Source organism: Phocoena sinus, chromosome 10 (genome assembly GCF_008692025.1).
Source record: "Phocoena sinus isolate mPhoSin1 chromosome 10, mPhoSin1.pri, whole genome shotgun sequence".
Taxonomy (NCBI): domain Eukaryota; kingdom Metazoa; phylum Chordata; class Mammalia; order Artiodactyla; family Phocoenidae; genus Phocoena; species Phocoena sinus.
Window position 1 is genome coordinate 91,463,324 of NC_045772.1, and position 19,102 is coordinate 91,482,425.

At 41.8% G+C, this 19,102-nt stretch overlaps 1 protein-coding gene across 1 annotated transcript; it reads left to right on the forward strand.

Moving 5' to 3' along the window:
* The first annotated feature begins 906 nt into the window (after positions 1 to 906).
* On the forward strand, positions 907 to 19,063 carry ARHGDIB (Rho GDP dissociation inhibitor beta). The gene is made up of 6 exons (XM_032645242.1): positions 907 to 1,003; positions 9,876 to 10,056; positions 10,755 to 10,838; positions 12,752 to 12,828; positions 16,234 to 16,297; positions 18,378 to 19,063. The coding sequence occupies exons 2-6, from the start codon at positions 9,882 to 9,884 to the stop codon at positions 18,575 to 18,577; spliced, it is 600 nt and encodes a 199-aa protein (XP_032501133.1). The 5' UTR covers positions 907 to 1,003; positions 9,876 to 9,881; the 3' UTR covers positions 18,578 to 19,063.
* The last annotated feature ends 39 nt before the right edge of the window (positions 19,064 to 19,102 follow it).

The window sequence follows — 19,102 nt, forward strand, 5'->3', positions numbered from 1 at the left end:
CATAATTAGTCAGCTCTAAACATATTAGAACAATGTAAATACTGAATATTGAAATATTAATACAAATAAGCATTTATTATTGGCAGCAACAATGGAAATGTCTAGTGAAAATGTGGCTTGGGTGCTTTAAGAACTGTTTGTTCCCTCAAATGATTTAAATATGGCCTCTGCAACTTGTTTCCATTTAAATTACTTCACAAGCCATTTCCTCAAATAAGGTACAAAGACAGTTTTAGCACTTGTAAAATTATAACAAGTTCTCAGTTAGAAGACTATGAATTAATGAAGTTTTATTTTGTAATCTGCATTCCGAGGTTTAATCAAAACAGTGCTTTGGCTTCTTTTAATTTAAAAGAAAAATTAGTGAAAACTACAATAAATAACATTTGATGGTTTGTGCTGGAATACACGCTACATCTTGAAATTATGACCAACAAAACTCTAAAGCTCAGTTTGAGGACAAATGTTAAGATTTAGGGCTAAATACATGTAGTTAAAATTCATAATGTCTTAGCACCCTGCATTCACTACCAGCTAACTTTCAAAATATCTGGCTGATAAGGAAGCTGGCAGAGACCCCAAAGGAACAGAAGTTAGTGATACAAAGTAAGGTCTATGTGAATTTTCTGCTACTGGTTTTAGATTACTGCCTCAGAAGCGTATGCACTGAAACTGATTTTTAGACATATCCACACAATTATCCATAGGACGCACAGTTATAAGCTCCAGACCCTTGTCTGAACACTCAGGTATATCCGTGTTCACATGGGTGGCCATGCTCTCACATGTGCCGTGAATTGTCAGGAATGCTGTTCAGAGTTGGCTGATCAAGAGATACACAGAGCAAAGGAACAGGATTTGAGACAGCCCAGGGTTTCCTCTTCAAGTAGGTTTAAAACTTTTTTTTTTTTTCTCACAACTTCCTTCCTGTTCTAACTGCCAGTGCTCAGAAGTCAGCCTTGAGAGACAGAGGCACCCAGGACGGAGACGTGAACCCTTGAATGTAAGTTGAAATACCTTCAGGGTAGGGGAGGCTACAGGTGAGCACAGACAAATGGAGGAATCTCTACACAAGACTACAGTCCTCTACGGTTTATTTTTTTGAGAGGGGCTGTGCCTCTATAAAACAAACTTTATGAAAAGAAAGTACCTAAGGAGGCTGCAGAGAAGGGGAAGTCAGAGCGGGAGAGCGGGAGTGGCAGCAGTGACTCAGGGGAGGCACCTCGGTGAGGGAGGGTGAGTGCTACAGCCCAGGAGATAAATTCTGGATGTCCTGGAAAAAGGCTCTGAATGTACCCACTGGGCGTGCCTGGCCAGGTTCCTACAAGGTTGGAGCCGGCATCTGGCCAAGCTCAGAAGCAAAAAGACTGTAGATCCAAACTGATACGAAACGCGTTGGTGGATGGTGGGTTTCTGCTGGGGTGGAGACGTGTGGTTTCCTGTTTATAGGCAGACTTTAAAGAGACTGGTTGAAAAGAAAAAAAATGGTTCAAAGTTGTCAAATATTAAGCTCTTTTCCACTGAAGAATTTTCTGGGGATGTAAGAGAAATGCATAATGAAAGCCTCCCCTAGGGTACAGTGGGATTTAATTATCCAAGGGGGAGCATGGCTATTTACTCATCACTCTACAGGGATAGCATTTCTACCATTAGCAAAAGCCAGTGAGATGGGCAAAAAGATAAGTGCTGTTGTTGCCAAAGACCAGCTCTTTACCTCTGAGAGAACTAAAAGCAAACACGGAAGACACCAAACAATTTATTAAGAGATACATTCTAGAAAAATCCAAGTGGGCTCAGATAGGACCCCCAGTCAGTGGGCCTTCAAAGTGTCAAGGTCTGAATTTGGCAGCCATGAGAAGTGCTTTAGGTGTGACTGGAAATACTTTCTTCCTTTTTAGAGGATGTCCTAGGCAGCATGTTTTAGAAAGTGGTCTGTAATTAAACTCTGGACCTAGGGTAACTTGCGGCATGGGTCTGATAAACTCTGAGCTGTTCTTCTGCTCAGGGTCGGGGAATGCAGATTTCTCCTACATGGAGGTCCCGTAGTCACCCCTTCATGTAGAGACCAAGAACCACTGAATTCGGGGTTAGCAGGTTGGAGCCTCAGTGCAGGAATGATTAAGCAAAGAGAATCAAGCGGTCTGTGCTGGCCCCAGAGAGTCCAGTCATAGGCAACCATCATTCACCTTCACCATTGCTTTGTTTCATTACCTTTATAAGGAAAGATCCCTCCCAAATCCAGATATGACACAGACATAGTAAGATCATCTTATTATTTCCTGAGATGTGTGGACTTCTGAGAGAATAGTTCATTCCCCATCCATACCGCACAGATCCAGCACACGTGGAATAACCAGGTTTTAGCCGAACAAAGGCTGGCATCTTCCAGGCATTGGAATTCGGTCCTTATTTGGGAGACCGTGAGTTTGTCCCTCAGGAAGTATCCTCAGAGCAATGTCAAGGTTCTGTTTTCGGTGGAAGCTCAGAACAGCAGAGTCAATCAGATGGAAAATGAGCGCCCCGACCAATTCATGGGAGCACAATAAATTCCAAACTTCAGCTGGCAGGAAGAGAGATGCCTTGGGGGGAGTAAAAATTAAGCAGATAGAGAAAGAGAAACAACTTACGTGGAGGGCCTTCTTCGGGTCAGACCTGGTATGAGAAATGTATAAATCTGAATTCTGAGAGGACACAGTGAGGACAGGAAGGCTCAGAAGTGTTCAATGACTTGGCTAAGGTCACACACTGGTACAAAAAAGAACCAGTAGCTACAATGCCTCAGAGGGACATTTTAGGAAATGCCCATGGAAGAAATATTCTTTAATCCCACATTCTGAGCATCCTTGTTCCTGGGTCAGTGTTACTGTCACCCAGAATTTGGGGTTAGAGTCCATACTGGCACCCCCAGAGATGGGTCTCATGTTACTCCTGAAACTTCAACGTTTATCCATTCAATGAAGAATCACTGAGTCCCTCCCTGCTGGTTTGCACACACTCTGGTTTCCACAGCCAGAGCTTGTAAAAATTCACTTGGGTTTTCTTAGAGGGGCTGATATTCACCATTTGTGCTTATAAAAATTGTCTCTACTTCTGTCTAACTTTTCATGCTTAATTTAAAACCTCTGTGAATGGATCGAATAATTGCAGTGTAGTCTTTTGCCCAATAATGGCCGCCTTAATGCAGTTTCCTTTGAGGATTATTTAAAATGAACGTTTGTGGGAGTAGAGTGACTTCACACAGCAGAGGCTCAGGAAAGACGAATGCGTCCGCTGAGTTCTCTCTCCTTTTGCATATGAACCTGGGTGTCCACGGGGCACTGGTCCTAGGACCACCCCCCTTCTTCCTTGATACTAAAATCCATGGATGCTCTGAGTCCCGTGCCCTCAGTATCAGCAGAAGACCAGCTGTACTATGAATGTCCGGGAAGGAATGATGTATTATTTCTCAGGAAATAACCCTTTCAAGGGAAATGCTAAAGAATTCTGCTTCTAGGAACCTGTACCCTCCTCTGATTTATCTTAATGTTTATTGTAACAAGAGAGTGTAACAAGACACTGTCCTCTCAGGCATGGGGTTGGTTCCTCTTATCCAGCACTGCACTTTCAGATGTTCTTGGTGGGGGGTGGTAAAGAGCAGCTCTGAGAGGTCCTAGAAGCACCAATTCCTCTCGGGTCACTAGGGAATAGTGACACACCAGAAAGGAAGCCAGAAACAGGACAGCTTCTGGAGTCCCGAAGGATAAACTTGGATTCCCCAAATGAGCCAAATTACCACGTAGACAGCAAAGCAGACCCAAATCATCCTCCACCAGCCCTGAGAGGGTCCAGCTCTCCATGACCTGCTGGAAAGCTACAACCCCAGATTTGGGGAATATCCTGGACATTGGGAAACGAAGATGACAGGGAAAGCTGATGCTCACGTAGGTACTTCTCTGACGGAAATCCCCTACTTCTGCGACTTCCACATTTGTCTCTCTCTCTCCCTCCACTTTACTCTTTTATCTAGTACTCCAGCCTGTGCATCTAAGAAGCATGATCTGGCAACTTTGGGGCATGAGTTAAGTCTCCACTGTACTTTGCTCTAGAGCCAGAGGGAATTCTCTCCATTAGCTGTGCCTGTGTCTCCTGTCATTTCCCATCATTCACAGAGTGACCCTTGGCTTTACTTATGAAAGGAAGCAAAAAATAGAATCTAAAATTAAATTGCTTTTTAAAGAAATATAATAGTGACAGTCCCATTTTATGGCTGACTCAGTTCATAAACAATCCTTGCAGTTCCCAGAACTTCTTGTCTCTTTCGTACTCCTCAAAGAGACAAAATCTATTTTTAAGAAGGAAGGAGATGAGCTTGTCAACACTGCAGATCCAAAAGAAAGCATTGGTGTCTGGCAGTCAGTTACCTTGCTGAAGCTGAAACTGTAGCAAAACTGTAGCGTCACCAGGAAAGGAGGAGAGGAAGCGAATAGAGTGTTATTGAACATCTACTATTGACCAGGACAGTCCAAGAACTTTCATGTTTTCTCCCACTCTTCAACCCTGTAAAGAAAGATTATTATTCCCACTTTACTGGTGGAAAAACTTGGGCTCAATGAGGTTAATAACTGGCTTCAGTCCCATAAAAAGTCAATCGTGGATACACATTTTGAATTTCTGGCCCATCGGTCTCAAAGCTCAAGTTCCAGGAGACATACAGGTCATCTTTCTATGAATTAACCAGGTGATTTGTTTCATCTAAACTCAAGAGTTTTACCTTTTCTTGCCCTCCAATTATTTAGAACTGCATTAATGAACCAGTAGAGTGTGCTCCATCCTGGAGACTGGTAAATTCTTAAGGGCATTTCACTTTCAGTGTCTTGGTAAATTCTTAAGGGCATTTCACTTTCAGTGTCTTGGAAATTCCACTGAATTTGTAAGCAAAAACACCTATTTGTGCTATGTTATACTCACGCCATGAGTACCCACCCTAATTTAATTTGGCATTTTAATTGAGCCTGAGAGGATTAAGTGGCTGCCTCCGCCCATCTAAATCTTGGCACTGTTTCACTGAATACTAAACATGGGTGTGTGTGGGTTTGCTGTGAAAATTCACATGTGTAGGCATCTGTGAAGCAGGAAGTAGATAAGTAGAGTGGTGAGCACATAAAAAAAAAGCGTATGTGCTTTGGGGCCTTATGAAATAAAAAATTGATAATTCTCCATTTCACTTCTACTGTGTAAAGAACCAAAGTCAAAAACAACCTACAAAGAAACAAACAAACAAAACAACCCTGCTCTTTGTGGAACAGGGGGTGAGCTGCAGAGGGAGGTGAGCAGACCCCAACAAGAACGTTCTGTGCTGATGGGCTGGGTTCTCCCCAACCTCACCTCCACTTCCTCTTTCCCTTTCTTGTTTTACAGCCTTCTTTAACTTAAGGAGCATTAGGGTCATTGAATTATGAAGGGGTCTCAGAGATGTTTTAACGCAATGATTTCATTTTGCAGAGGCCAAAACTGGAGCAGAGGTTCAGTGACTTGCGCAAGGGGACATGGAGCCTAGTTGCACTGAAAACCCTCTTTATGTGACACTTCCCTGACTTGCTAAAGCTGCCCTGCAGTTTTGCAAAGCAGCACTTACCTCTGCCTGTGCACCCCCCAGGGAGATTCCCACAATGACCAAACGAGCTCTCCAGAGCTCTCCAGTTTCATTATTACTTCTTAATAAAGAAAGCTGGAGTGACAGAGCGTAGAGCCTCAGGTCAGACCACCCGGGCTCAGATATTCATTCTGCTGCTTACACAGCAATCTTCTTGGGCAAATTACTTACCTCACCTTTAGTTTCCTGGTCTGTAGAAGGGAATGGTGATAACGGCCGTCCTTAAGGTTGTGGTGAGGACTAAATGAGATAATCCTCGTGACAGCATTTAGCACTATGTGTGATAACTGTTAGAATTATTATCATCAGTTACAAAACCAGCTGTTCTTTAGATGATGAGATTAGAAAAAAGTCTGGAATTTCCATAAAATTACTATTTTCACTTCAGCAGCACCCATAAAATGGAAAAGAGAAAAATGAGGGAGTTCCCTGGTGGCCTAGTGGTTAGGATTCCAGGCTTTCGCTGCCATGGTCTGGGTTCAACCCCTGGTGGGGGAACTGAGATCGTTCAAGCTGCACGGTGCGGCCAAAAAAAAAAAAACAATAAAAATTATAAAAAAAAAAAAAAAGGAAAATTGCATTTGTGATTCAATATACACACACAGGTAGTCTGGGAAACCATTGTCAAGATATATAAACCAGTTGGGGCTTTGGGAGAATCTGAAGTTCCCCGGAAATGAACTGTGAAATTGAAAATGTAGGATCTTTGGGGAATTCACATAAATTTGAAATAGTAAAACAGAGGTAGGTAGTCTCATATACACCGGTGAAATAAGGTAACGGAATGGCAATTTAGCTGACACTTGACTACAGGTAAAGGCCTTAGAAAAGGAAAGCACCTAGAGATGGTCTGCCCTAACCCCTCACTTCCCAAGATGAGGAAAGGAAGATCACAGCAGTTGCAACATTTGCTCACAGGGTTACAGCTAGTTAGTGGCAAAGCCAGAATGAAAACTCTTGCATGATGAGGCCTAGTTCAGTGAGGGAATAATTATCCAAAATCAAATAGATTGACCCAGAACTCTTCCCTAAAACTGCCCCCTGTGCACTGTCGCTCTTCTGCTGGGCTTGTGGTCAGATCCAGATGTTACATGGTATCTTCTCCTGCTTCTGAGGGCCAGCGTTTCAGGCTCACAGACAGGATCCGTGGCTTGAGGCTGAGTTGTGTCATTGGTCTGGCCAGGCTTCAGAGACAAGCAAGCTTCCCCTTTAACACTCAACGCTCTGCTTCATTGTTTCCAAAAGTGACACTTTCAAGGTCATGCTCTTAATCACGGACTTCAGTAGAACCTACAAAGGACTTCAGGAGTCCATGAACCCCTGTACTGCATGCACAATTTCATGGGCTTTTTCCTTTTATAAGGACCATGACCCTTACCCAATTTTTAAAGAGCTTTGTAATCTCCAAAGAGATTAAGAAACATCAGTCAGACAAGCTGGGCTTTTCGATAGGGCTAGATTGCGCTTCCTCCAATGTCTTCTCCACTTTGGAGAATAACAAACATCAGTATGTGCTAAAGTACAGTGTCTTGTAAATACTAGAGGCTCATCATATATTTGTGACCTTAATTTTGCTTTCAAAAGACCTTTCCCTAAGAAGTGGTTTCCAGTCCTTTATTTGCCATATTACGACATTTTCATCTTTTTTTCCAATCAGCTCTCCAGAGTGAACTGGTTTGGGGTCATCTGACTTCATATCTCTTTTTTTTTTATGCTATATAATTAGACCAAATTATTTTCATGTAGTCCCGAATTTCCTCCTCTTGACTTCTACAATTTCATATAGTAATCCCACATTATCCTCTGATCTTCAATGCCTTTAAATAAATTTTTGGCTCATTTTTATAGAGCAATTATTGAATCTGTAATGAATCAAGGAAATTTAAAAGTGACACAAGTCTCAGATTCACCAATGAAAAGATCAAGCTCTAGATGACAGATAAATTGACTTGTCAATGATTACACTGTGAGGAGTTAGGAAATGCTGTCCTAGACCAGATCTTTCTCTCTCTCTGTCTCTCTGTCTCTGTCTCTGTCTCTATCTCTCTCTCTCTCCTTTCAAAATTGAGATTTGAGGGTGCAGAATTACAATTCGCTAGGTTATTAAAGTCACCGTGATCTTCTGTGATGTCATCATCTCATGGTCAAACTTCAAGCACATGACTTGTTAGAACCAAGCAATATATTCCAGAAAGTCCTGCCTATGGGGCCTGAGATGCTTTCATCTGTAGATAGCTTTCCTGATGCTCTGTCTGCAGGTTTCTTATGTGACCTCTACCCTGGATATCTGGTCAGGCTCCAGAGGAGAACCTGTCTCATCTGATTAGTCTCCTCTGGGTTGCTCTTTATGTGTGACTTAATGGTTGTCCTTAAACTACCCACAACCTACAACCTCCACCCACTGCATCCTTCATTGTTTTTCCAACCAGTTCATTCACTTTCCCTGAGTGTTTTTTGTAACATGAGTTGAGTTAGTCACTCTGTTTATTGTGATCTTCTCTAGAGGCTCAACTCTGAGTGGAGTGGGTTCTGTAGCTGAAGCAAGAGTTGCCATAGGAACAGGCCTACATGCTTCCTTCCTACACAGGAAGTGGACCTGGGCATTGCAATACTGTTTTCAGAGTTGATCCAAGAGTCACAGTGTTTGGCTTGTTAGTTTGCTGGAAGAGGATTGATGAGCCAGGAGATATGATTTCTTTTCCTTCCCTTTTTTTTATTCTGTTAAAACTGCTTCCAAATTATTTTTCTTCCTGTTGCCAATAATAGTGACATTGAGACTCAAAACCATAACTGATTTTGGCCAGACACAGCTTCACTCTCAGGGGACTTTTTAGAGATTTGAAGAGTCACTCAGGATGAGATGTGATAGGTATTTACTTAGTGTTCTGCCACTTCCGAGCACTAAAGCCTTTACCCAAAACAGGGAAGAGGGTTACCCTCAGAGCAGAACAAAAGCAAATCAGGACATTATCTCCTTCTCCAAATATCTCGCTTGTTTCCCCCAAATAGCTCCATTGCTTCCAGCCATGGGGCCTGAAATTCTTCCAGTAGAGATTTCTTCCTCTTTATTAAGACATGGCATCTCACCCCACTATGTGAACTTGGGCAATTCTTTTAACCTCTGGGTTTCAAGGTTCTCAATGATTAAATTAGGGTTTGGAATACATTACCTCTAAGGGTCATTTCAGCTCTGAAAAGCTCTGGCTTTACATGCCCTAAGAGGAGTGATTTTTACATTTATTATTCGTTCATCAACACTTATGTGTGAATAATTTTATTAGATCTTCCCTCAATGTTTTAACACAAAACAAGTAAATATAAATGATGATGGAAGAAGACAGACCCCAGAGTACGCCCAGGTGAGGTCTTAGAGCATAAGGTCAGGGGAAATCTCAAGAGGGTAGAGAAGTACTAAAAGGGAAGTGGAAATTGATAGAAGGTACTAAAGACACAGTTATAATTTGTCTGGAGGAATTTAGAGTCCTTTGTTATTTTGTGTCATTTCAAAAGAACAGAAGATCTTTATATATAGAACCTATTAAGTTAATGAATGAACGCTTATAAAATGGCTGAACTATTTCAGTGTCTTGGGAGATTCAAGAGAAACACAACACTTAGTACCTGCGCTCAAGAAATTATTAGCAGTGTTGGGGGAAAACGAATCAGACACTCAGGCAGGTATCACAGGGACCTACAACTTCTCATGAGTTACCTTTGAGCTCTTGTAGGAGGTCAGGGAAAGATTCAATGAATGGGAAAGAGCTAACATTTTTTAGCACGTACTTGAAACCATCATAACTGGGATTGTACACACTGAGCACTTTGACACCGGCAAGGCTGGCTGGATTTGGAGGACTGTGATAATTTCTATAAGTATATGAGCTAGGGACACTCATTATCGTCAGGGACAGCTGTACTATGTTGTCTCACTTGTTTTACAGGATTCCCGAAGAGTTACTTATTTTCTGTCAGTTTCATTCAGTGAACAGGAGGGACACATCCCAGTACGGTAACATTCAGGCATGTGAAAGGAAAGCCTGGAATGCATTATATTCTTATTTTGTGAAATAGAATGAGGCTGAATTAGGGGAGAATCTGGAAAATCACTGACAATTACACAAGTTCATTAGGGCAAAAATAATGCTAAGAACAGCCCCACAAACATCGTTCATATCCACTGACTTTTGGCTAATAGACCATCCTCTCTCTCTCTCTTTCTTTCTCTCCCTCCCTCTCTCTCTAGATCAAAATGACTGAAAAGGCCCCAGAACCACACCTGGAGGAGGATGAAGAGCTGGATGGCAAGCTCAGTTACAAGCCTCCACCACAGAAGTCCCTGAAGGAGCTGCAGGAGATGGACAAAGATGATGAAAGTCTAGCGAAGTACAAGAAAACGCTCCTGGGGGACGGGCCTGTGGTAGCAGGTGCGTGTGTGCCGAGATGCGGGGCAGGTGGAGGGGCACTGACAAGGCAGACATTTCAGCTACTCAGGAGCAGTTGCAAAGGAAAGTGTACCAAGTGCTCCCAGGGCTAAGTGAGTGAGGTGCAATCTCTATGTGCCGAATCAAGTTATGGACCAGATAATTAAGTTTTCTTTGGAGATAAGGTGCAAGTTGACATTGACATAGATAAAAATAACACATAGGGAGGGTTTAGAAGGAATTTCAGACTACCACTCAGAATTGTCTTCTCTCCACTATTGCTCACCTTCTCTCTTTTTCATCTCTTTCTCCTTCTCACTCCTTACCTAAATAACCATCTCTTCCACATACACATAGGCAATGGCGAACTAAGAAAGACATGGCCCAAAGATATGGATGGGTCATGACTAACCAGCAGAGTACCCATAGCCACTCAGGAGATGTCTGCTATTGAGGACTGAGATGGACCTACAAGGACCTGAAGCAGAAATAGCATCACTGGAATGTATAAGGCCACTCAGACCAAGCATGGTGAATCAGCCACTTCCATTTCTTTTCTCCTCCAGATGGAGATATCCCTTTTCTTTGTTATCTTCTCTCTCTCCTACTTTAAATGCACACACACACACACACACACACACACACACACGAGTATGCAAATACCTCCTCTCTGTGCTTATATTCCCTTTTGAATCCTGCAGACCCAACAGCTCCCAATGTCACTGTCACCCGTCTTACCCTGGTTTGTGAAAGTGCCCCAGGACCCATCACCATGGACCTCACTGGTAAGTGGACACATCTGTTCTGTTTAGTGGGGCCTAATGGCATCACTGGGCAAACTGGTTTTTGTCTTCTGTCTCAGCAAAAAAAGAGAAAAATCCTAGTAAAGTGAATTCTAGTAAGGTATGCTGAGTCCAGTTCACAAATCATAGTTTTCACAGTATTTACTGTGCTTAATGAAAAGCCCAATCTCTGTCTCTAATTGAAAAGGGGTCAGGTGTAAGTACTGGATATATCTACCTGTATCATATTTACTTCAGATTTTTATCTCCACATGGTAGCAGGAGAATTACTATTTGTGTAAAAAGACTGCTGGTGGAAATGTTAAGAAGCAAGCTGTATGCTTCTGAAATGGTAATATTTATACAATCTAAACATCAGAGAAAATATTGACCTTGCATCAGCTACAGAACTTACCCAAAGACAAGAAGAAATCTAAGACCTCCTGAATAATGCTAGGAATTCCACTGTTAAATACACATTATTTAACTTAAAGCTCTGATTCTTTTAAAGAAGCAACTTCCCCCACTAAAGATGTACAAATTAACATGTTATTTTCTTTCACTTTATTGTGACAAGGGTCAAGTCCTTTCCTGAGACTTAGGTCTGGAGGAAATGAGGAGAGATGGGGAAGGTGGCTGATTTGGGGAAAATAGGCAAATGGGAGGAATGAAGAAAGGGCCACTGAGCTAGGGGTTTGGGGCATGAAAGGCAGGTCTTTAGTAAAAAACCAAAAATTATTACTAGATTCAAAAAATGGACTCATGAGACAGAATAAAGCATGACTCTAGAACAGTAGGCTTAACAGCAAGGTGGTTCCCCTCACACAGGACACATCCACTCTTTACCTTATATGGGCTTTTTGTCAGAGAGAGGAAATTGGAGGCTAAGACACACTTCCTATTCAACCGAAATCATTAGAGCATACATTCAGCTATCTCCACGTTCTAGCATTTCTCCAAGAGAGAAACTCTCTCTCTCTCTCTCTCTCTCTCATCGCACCTCAGACCTCTTCCTGTGCGAAATTGCGTAAAGTTACCGGGTACAGCCATCATTTTGCAAGATAAGGGCTGAATTAGCGCTAAGGAAACCTGCTCTGTTCAGAAGGGCTTGATGATATTGCAGGGAAAACTTGGTCTCTGTCCTCTTTTCCCAGCAGCGAGAAAACCAAATTCAGTTTTCTGTCACAAAAAAGCTATCGAGGTGAATCCCAGATGTATACATAGGATGCTGGTACCAACTCTGTACATGAAGCAGGTACACAAAATTGTACAAAACACACACACACACACACACACACACACACACAGTCACCCCGAATGTCAAATTATACAGGATCACGTTGGGAGAGGAGCAGAGAAAGATCACCTCTCTAATTAGGGGCAGATCTCAGTTTTATGGAGCCTGAAGCTTTTATAACTTAAGTGATGTTTCCTTTTCCTTAAGAAAAATAATATGAAATTGCAAATGCAAAAGCAAAATTAAGTACAAAAGTGAAATTTTTTTAGAATGATAAAAAGGAACCAAATGAGTACATTTTTTAAAGCTAGAAATCACCACAAATGCTAACAAAACTACAAAAAAAAATAGCTGGCACTCATATAATATTTTTCTCCTATTTCTTTATTTGAGGGGTGGGGGCAGAGTCTTTAACCATAGCATCTTACATATCCTTAAGGTTGCAGTCAAACTTGGGGGAAAGCTCTGTCACATTTCTTTCACATCTGGCTGCAAGATTTCAGGCATCTCAAATGTGTTTTTGTGCAGCAACTAATCTCAGACATTCTTTGACTTGAGGACCATGTGGACCATGTTGCTCTGAGGAGCCCAGCAAATGGCTCTGGAGCTTCAACTTCATTCATCTCCTTGTGAATGTCCTTCTGAGGAGAATTAACTCTTTCAAAATCCACTTCTACAGGGGATCTGGAAGCCCTCAAAAAAGAAACCTTTGTGCTAAAGGAAGGTGTTGAATATAGAGTCAAAATTAACTTCAAAGTAAGTATCTGGTTTTGTATGTTTTAATAAAGTTTAAATCCTTCCTATAATCAGAGGAAGAAAAAATCAAATTTCTTGCATTATCACGTTGGCATACTTTTTGTTTATTTCTCTTTTTTCCCTGGACTGTCCTCTCCCCAATCCTGGGCTCTACCTGTTACAGGTGCACCTTTGCTTCATGCCTTTTTCCAGCCAGGACCCTTCCCTTGGACTCTCCCTTGATCACTGAAGCCAATGGGATCCCTCTCCTGGGACCTTCTAATACTCCCATCCACAAGGCACACATTAATTTGTATTACACCATTTGTATCATTTCTCCCCTATTCAGCCTAAACACCTTGAGATAGGGAGAGACTATCTATCACTTCTTTGCAATATTTCAAGCAAAACTTTTAAAATGGTAGATATTTCATGACTATTTATTGAGAAATAGATAAATGAATGAATCAATTAATAGGAAAAGAAAATAGAACAGCTAGAGCCTCAGCACTAATTGCTCAAGGATATATAAATCCAGGGGGTGTGGTGCTTGGTAAATAACTGGAAATTACAACTTAGTTGTACAGCAGGTAAACAAATAAGAGCAAAACTAAATAGGAGATAAACTGACAGAATGAATAGGCCCACATCCCAGTGAGCAACCAAAATCAAGGAGAAAAGTAACCTTGACTTTGAAAACAAATGAGTTAGAAATTCACTGTTTGCATTTAATTGCTTATATGTGCTTTGGTTGCCCCTCACTCCCACTTGGTCACTTCCTCCAGGGCTTGGGCTCCACCAACAAAGACCCCATCTGCCCTCTCTATTTGTACACCAGCCCTTCTTTCTCCAAGGTTCAGGATATGATTCAGGGTCCATGGACAATCATTCCCCACCACATACAAATATGCCTCAAAATAATTTCCTTCTGAAAATATTTGTTGATGCCTACTCTATAATAGACACTCTATAATAATCACTTACTTGTTTCCTGTATTTATTACTAAAGCACCTGAGAGTTTAGTAAGGCGTTGTATCCAAATATGCTTCAAATGGGTTTCACATCAGTCCAATTTCGAATCATTAATGCTACTGCCTTAATTTTTCAATTTAATAAGCAGTTGGAATTGACACATATACATTAATATGTATAAGATAGATAACTAATAGGAACCTGCTATATAAAAATAAATAAATAAAATTCAAAAAGAAATGTTGATGTGAATAAGATGAGAAGGAAAGGTCTGGTGCGTGGGCTTCTGCCATGGGTGGCAAGGCCGGGGTTGGGTCCTCGGCAGTCAGGATTATACATGAAGGCGATGGAGGAGGTGGGCACAGAAAGCAGTTTTCAAGTCCCATCCACTTCAGAGATTTGGCCTTGTCTCTAACAGGGAAAGGTCACTCTCTATGTGTAACCCACATAAAGTCGAACCTCCCTGTGGCCTGTCCCAGCGTGGATCGAGGAAGAAACACCAGTTCCAAACTGAAAATATGTAATTGGAAAGTGATTTAAATCTTTACTGATGTCTTTTGAAAAATGTCCAAGAAAGTTTGCATTCATAACACCAGCAACACACCCTAGAATCCTCTTTCATTAACTCTCTTAGTTGTTCTCAAAGTTCTCTTTCTCCCTCAAAACTTAACAACGCTCTCCAAAAACTGGGATGGTTCTTTTAGTTTCTTCCTCTTTTCCTTCTGCCTCGCAAGGAGATGTGGTATATGTGATTTCCATGGCTCTCACTTTTTGTTTGTTTGTTTGTTTGTTGGGTTTTTTTTGCGGTACGCGGGCCTCTCACTGCTGTGGCCTCTCCCGTTGCGGAGCACAGGCTCTGGACACGCGGGCTCAGCGGCCATGGCTCACGGGCCCAGCCGCTCCGCGGCATGTGGGATCTTCCCGGACCGGGGCACGAACCCATGTCCCCTGCATCGACAGGCGGACTCTCAACCACTGTGCCACCAGGGAAGCCTGGCTCTCACTTTTATTCATGCTCCCAGTAAACTGTCTTTTCCTGGGGTGGAAAAGACAATTGGGAGGGATGTGCTGGCAGAGGAAGAGAATAACTAGGAATATTTATACTTTTCTTTCGTCTGTTTCAACCACATTTATGTTAAATGAACCCTCTATTGAGCAGTAGAAAAACAGGAATCTCTTTATTTTGAAGCCCTTATTTACTACCCTGCCACCATTCCTGTTTTTTGGTCTTTTAACCACCAGACCACATCTTCTACTAGGCCCAGAAGACCAGCTTAGAGACTTCTAGAAAGATGCATTCATTTTTCCTATTTCTATGAGTCACATGTGGAAGTCAGAGGAATTAGAAAGTTTGGGTTTCATTTCATCACAGTTTCTTCAATGAAGCTGTTTTCTTTCTGTCTGCTTTTGGTAGGTTTATGCTACAGATTTTCCTGAGTGACAGTTTCAAACCTCAGCTGGCAATATTCACGGCTATGCTACCTCATTGCCAACGAAACAAAATGTAGCACTGACAGATTGCTTTAACTATTCTGTCCAAAACAAAAAGGGAGTCCTACCTATTGTCGAGGAGAACCTATTTTTAAGATGCTTTAATTCTTACATCGGTGAACAATTAACCAAGCCATCCAGCTAATGCTGCCATGCCCACTTTAATTTGTTTGTATAAACATGACCACTGTATAAAATTAACAGAGAGACCAGTTCAGTCCTAGGTAGAATGAATCATGGAAAAACAAAGTGCTTGGGCTGTCTATATTTTCATTCTGCTTTAGTAAATTTTCTTTGAAAGTCTTGGGAAAGTGGCAAAATCTCAGACAACGTCTGAAAATGACAGCCATCCAAAATACAGATGCAAATGGATTTCACCCATTATTTACATATGAGGGGGATGTTTTCCTGTGACACATCCCCTCATCTCTAGACTCCAATCACAGTTACATTCCAGGCAAAGTCACCTTCTAGACCTGATTTTCCACTACGGCTTTTCTCTTTGCTTGTTTTTCATATGTTAGGTGGATCATTTCTGAAGTTAGGATTTTTCAGATATTTACACAATAGTTTCCATGGGTACCTTTGTAACCTAAAACGAGGATGGTCTTCTGGCCAGTAATATCAGGGAGGGGAGATCAAGACCATTCTCTGGACCATTGAGGAAGGAGAAATGCAATGAAGAATATTGAGACAATGTTGTAATTAACCACCCCATCCCCGACACCAAAAATCACAGTATTAGACAGTTACAACCAGGTTGGTAACGTTGAGTCTTGTGACCTCCTCTCTCCAATGTCTGCCTCATCACCACGCTAAAAGACAGTAGTAACTTATTCTGAACCGAATCTTCAGTCCTTTCGTCCTCAGAGAAGCCTCAGCTAGGTAGGATCAGCATGAAAGATGAGGGAAAATGAAAGATCCTCTCTAATCCGAATCGCTTGAATCCTTCCCACCTACAGGTGAACAGGGATATTGTGTCAGGACTGAAATATGTTCAACACACCTACCGGACTGGGGTGAAAGGTAAAGTATCAACACTTTCCACTGTCCCAAACTCTGCTTCTCACCGACACTTAAACTTCAGGTTATTAGCAACTTTTGGCCCTAAACTCATTTAAGAATCTGATGACAGCTGTGGACACTCACCCTATGAGAGGCACACATATACTTCTAACCTACGTATTAATGGCAAGATCTGTATTCAGGAAACTTAGTTAAGACTGGGTCAGCCACTAACCTTCAGCATTCAGCTTCTGGAATTCAACTTTATTACTTGTAAAGGGGAAGAGTAACCAAGATAAGTTTGAATCAAAGTACATAAATGTAGTCTTAAAATTAAAAAAAAATTATAAAAGCAGTTCACAAGTATAAAACCTGGGTGTCAGAGAAATCCGAGATAGGAAAGACCTATCCAATGGGAGGTGGTAGCAGCATACGGGGGGCAGGTGGCGGGGCAGAGGGGTAGGGACAGTGCTCAATTTCATAAACAAAGAAATAGAAAAAAGTACTCTTTCTAGAATCGAGAAAAGCTTTGTAACTGAAACAAATAATATCACATTACTTAACGTGCAGTTTTCTTGACAAGTTGCACCTAAGCGGTACATGCCGTGGGAACCTGTCTTCAGTTGTCTTCCATTAATATGGGCAGGGAGAAGTGAACGGTGGAAGGCTGATGGAAGCACTTGTAAAGTTCCCTTTTACCTGAAGGTGTCAAACAGCATCCCCCGGAAGTGTGAAACAATAATGTGTAGGTCAGTTCCTCCAAATCGATCAATGAGGGCTAGGGAAGATGCTGTAGGTCAGTTCCTCCAAATCGATCAATGAGGGCTAGGGAAGATGCTGATCCATTTGCATGGCATAGAGAACCACTCAGTGACTCAAATGCCACAGAAGATTGTTAACCTGAAAGATCGTGGTTGATCGTTCCAATACCTAGTCTCATGAAAAAATAGTTCAGTTTATTATTTTCCTTTGGGCGTAAAGACTGTGGTGCTTCACTTGGGCAAGAGGTCGATGAGGTGTCTGTAGCGGTTCCTCCAAGCTTATTCAAAACAACAGCTAACTAAATGTCACCTGCCTGCCTACCTACCTTTATTTATACTTTCTAATCCCTACTATTCTTAATATATAACCCAGTTACCTATTAATAACTTTGGTTGGCTATTTTTACCATCTGTCCCAGTTCATCACTATTTTTTGTTTTTACCAAATTATTGGGTTTTCCTTTCCATTTAATTATTCCATCCATAAGTTCTGTTCATTCTGATCCCCAGCTGTTACCTTATCTCCTCCAACTGTTCATAGATTGATAGTTTGTATATAGAAAACCCTTGAAGTTCATTATATAGAAAAGAAAGAGAAGCTCCAAAGTGTTAGGTAGTTGCAGAGCTGAAGCCAGAACTCAGGTCTCAACTAGTTTGAGATATTTTTTTATGGAGATAGAATTGACATATAACATTGTATCATTTTGAGGCTTATAGCATAATGATCTGATATATGTATATATTGCAGAATGATTACCAAAAGTTTAATTAATACCCATCACCACACATAGTTACAATGCTTTTTTCTTGTGTTGAGAACTTTTAATATCAACTCTCTCAGCAACTTCCAAATATACACTAGAGTACTGTTAACGATGGTCACCATGCTGTGCATTCCATCCCCAGGACTTACTTATCTTATAACTGGGAGTTTGTACCTTTAGACACCTGGGATTTTTTTTATGGTATAATCTGCTACATCTCCATAAAAAGAGTCTAGATCCCCATGGATTTAGGGCACTGATTCCCCACCTTCCTGAATCTCAAAATCATCTGTAATGTGTTTTAAAGACACCGATGCTTGGGACCCACAGCAGATCACTAACCTTTGGGAGTGGGTCAAAGAATAGTGTATTATTCAAAAGAACTCCAATTTTTTTAAAAAAATGTTTTTAAGAGAAAAAAAAAAGTTGCCCCAGGTAAATCTGGTATTTAGCCAGGATTGGAAACCATTGCTCTTGGCTTTGATCACAGTGAGCTGTGCTCCAAATTCTTCAGTGTGCAGTGTTTGTTTTCCCTCTACCAGGCTTTCACCCTAATGAACTTTTCTTTCTTCCCAGTGGATAAAGCAACATTCATGGTTGGCAGCTACGGGCCTCGGCCAGAGGAGTATGAGTTTCTGACTCCAACTGAGGAGGCCCCCAAGGGCATGTTGGCTCGAGGCACTTACCACAACAAATCCTTCTTCACGGATGATGACAAGCACGACCACCTTACCTGGGAGTGGAGCCTGTCCATCAAGAAGGACTGGACAGAATGAGCGCCTCTGCCCATCCCTTTCCCTACCCTTGCCACCCAGAAGAGCCCCGTCCCTCCTCCCTGATCACAGCTGAGCCCCATCTCCATCAACCTCCACCTTCTCTTATCGCTGCATCCTCTCCCACACTGTCTCTCACAGTGGTGCCCCGAACAAGATGCTTAAAACCCAGGCTTTAATCCTGCCCCCACGCTTCTGATCCCCTCTCATAGCCAGATCTCCCCGGTTCTCCATCCCAGTAGACAATCATTTAATATTCCCTCTTTTATTCCCATTCGAGCAACTAGAGGCCAGGAAATGGGCAAACTAGCACTAACAGTCCTTTTGCCTTGGGTCCCTGTATCTCCTTCCCATCCCTGGATTCTCCTGTGGTTGCTGCTGATTCACTGAAGGTCCCTAATCACATTCCCTGCCAACTGGGGTTCTTCTTCACTGGGAGACACTGTAAACAGCACAAGAGTACAAGAATAAAACAGTTGTATGATCAGATTGAGACCCTCATTTCTTTGCTTTCTTCCTTCAAACAAA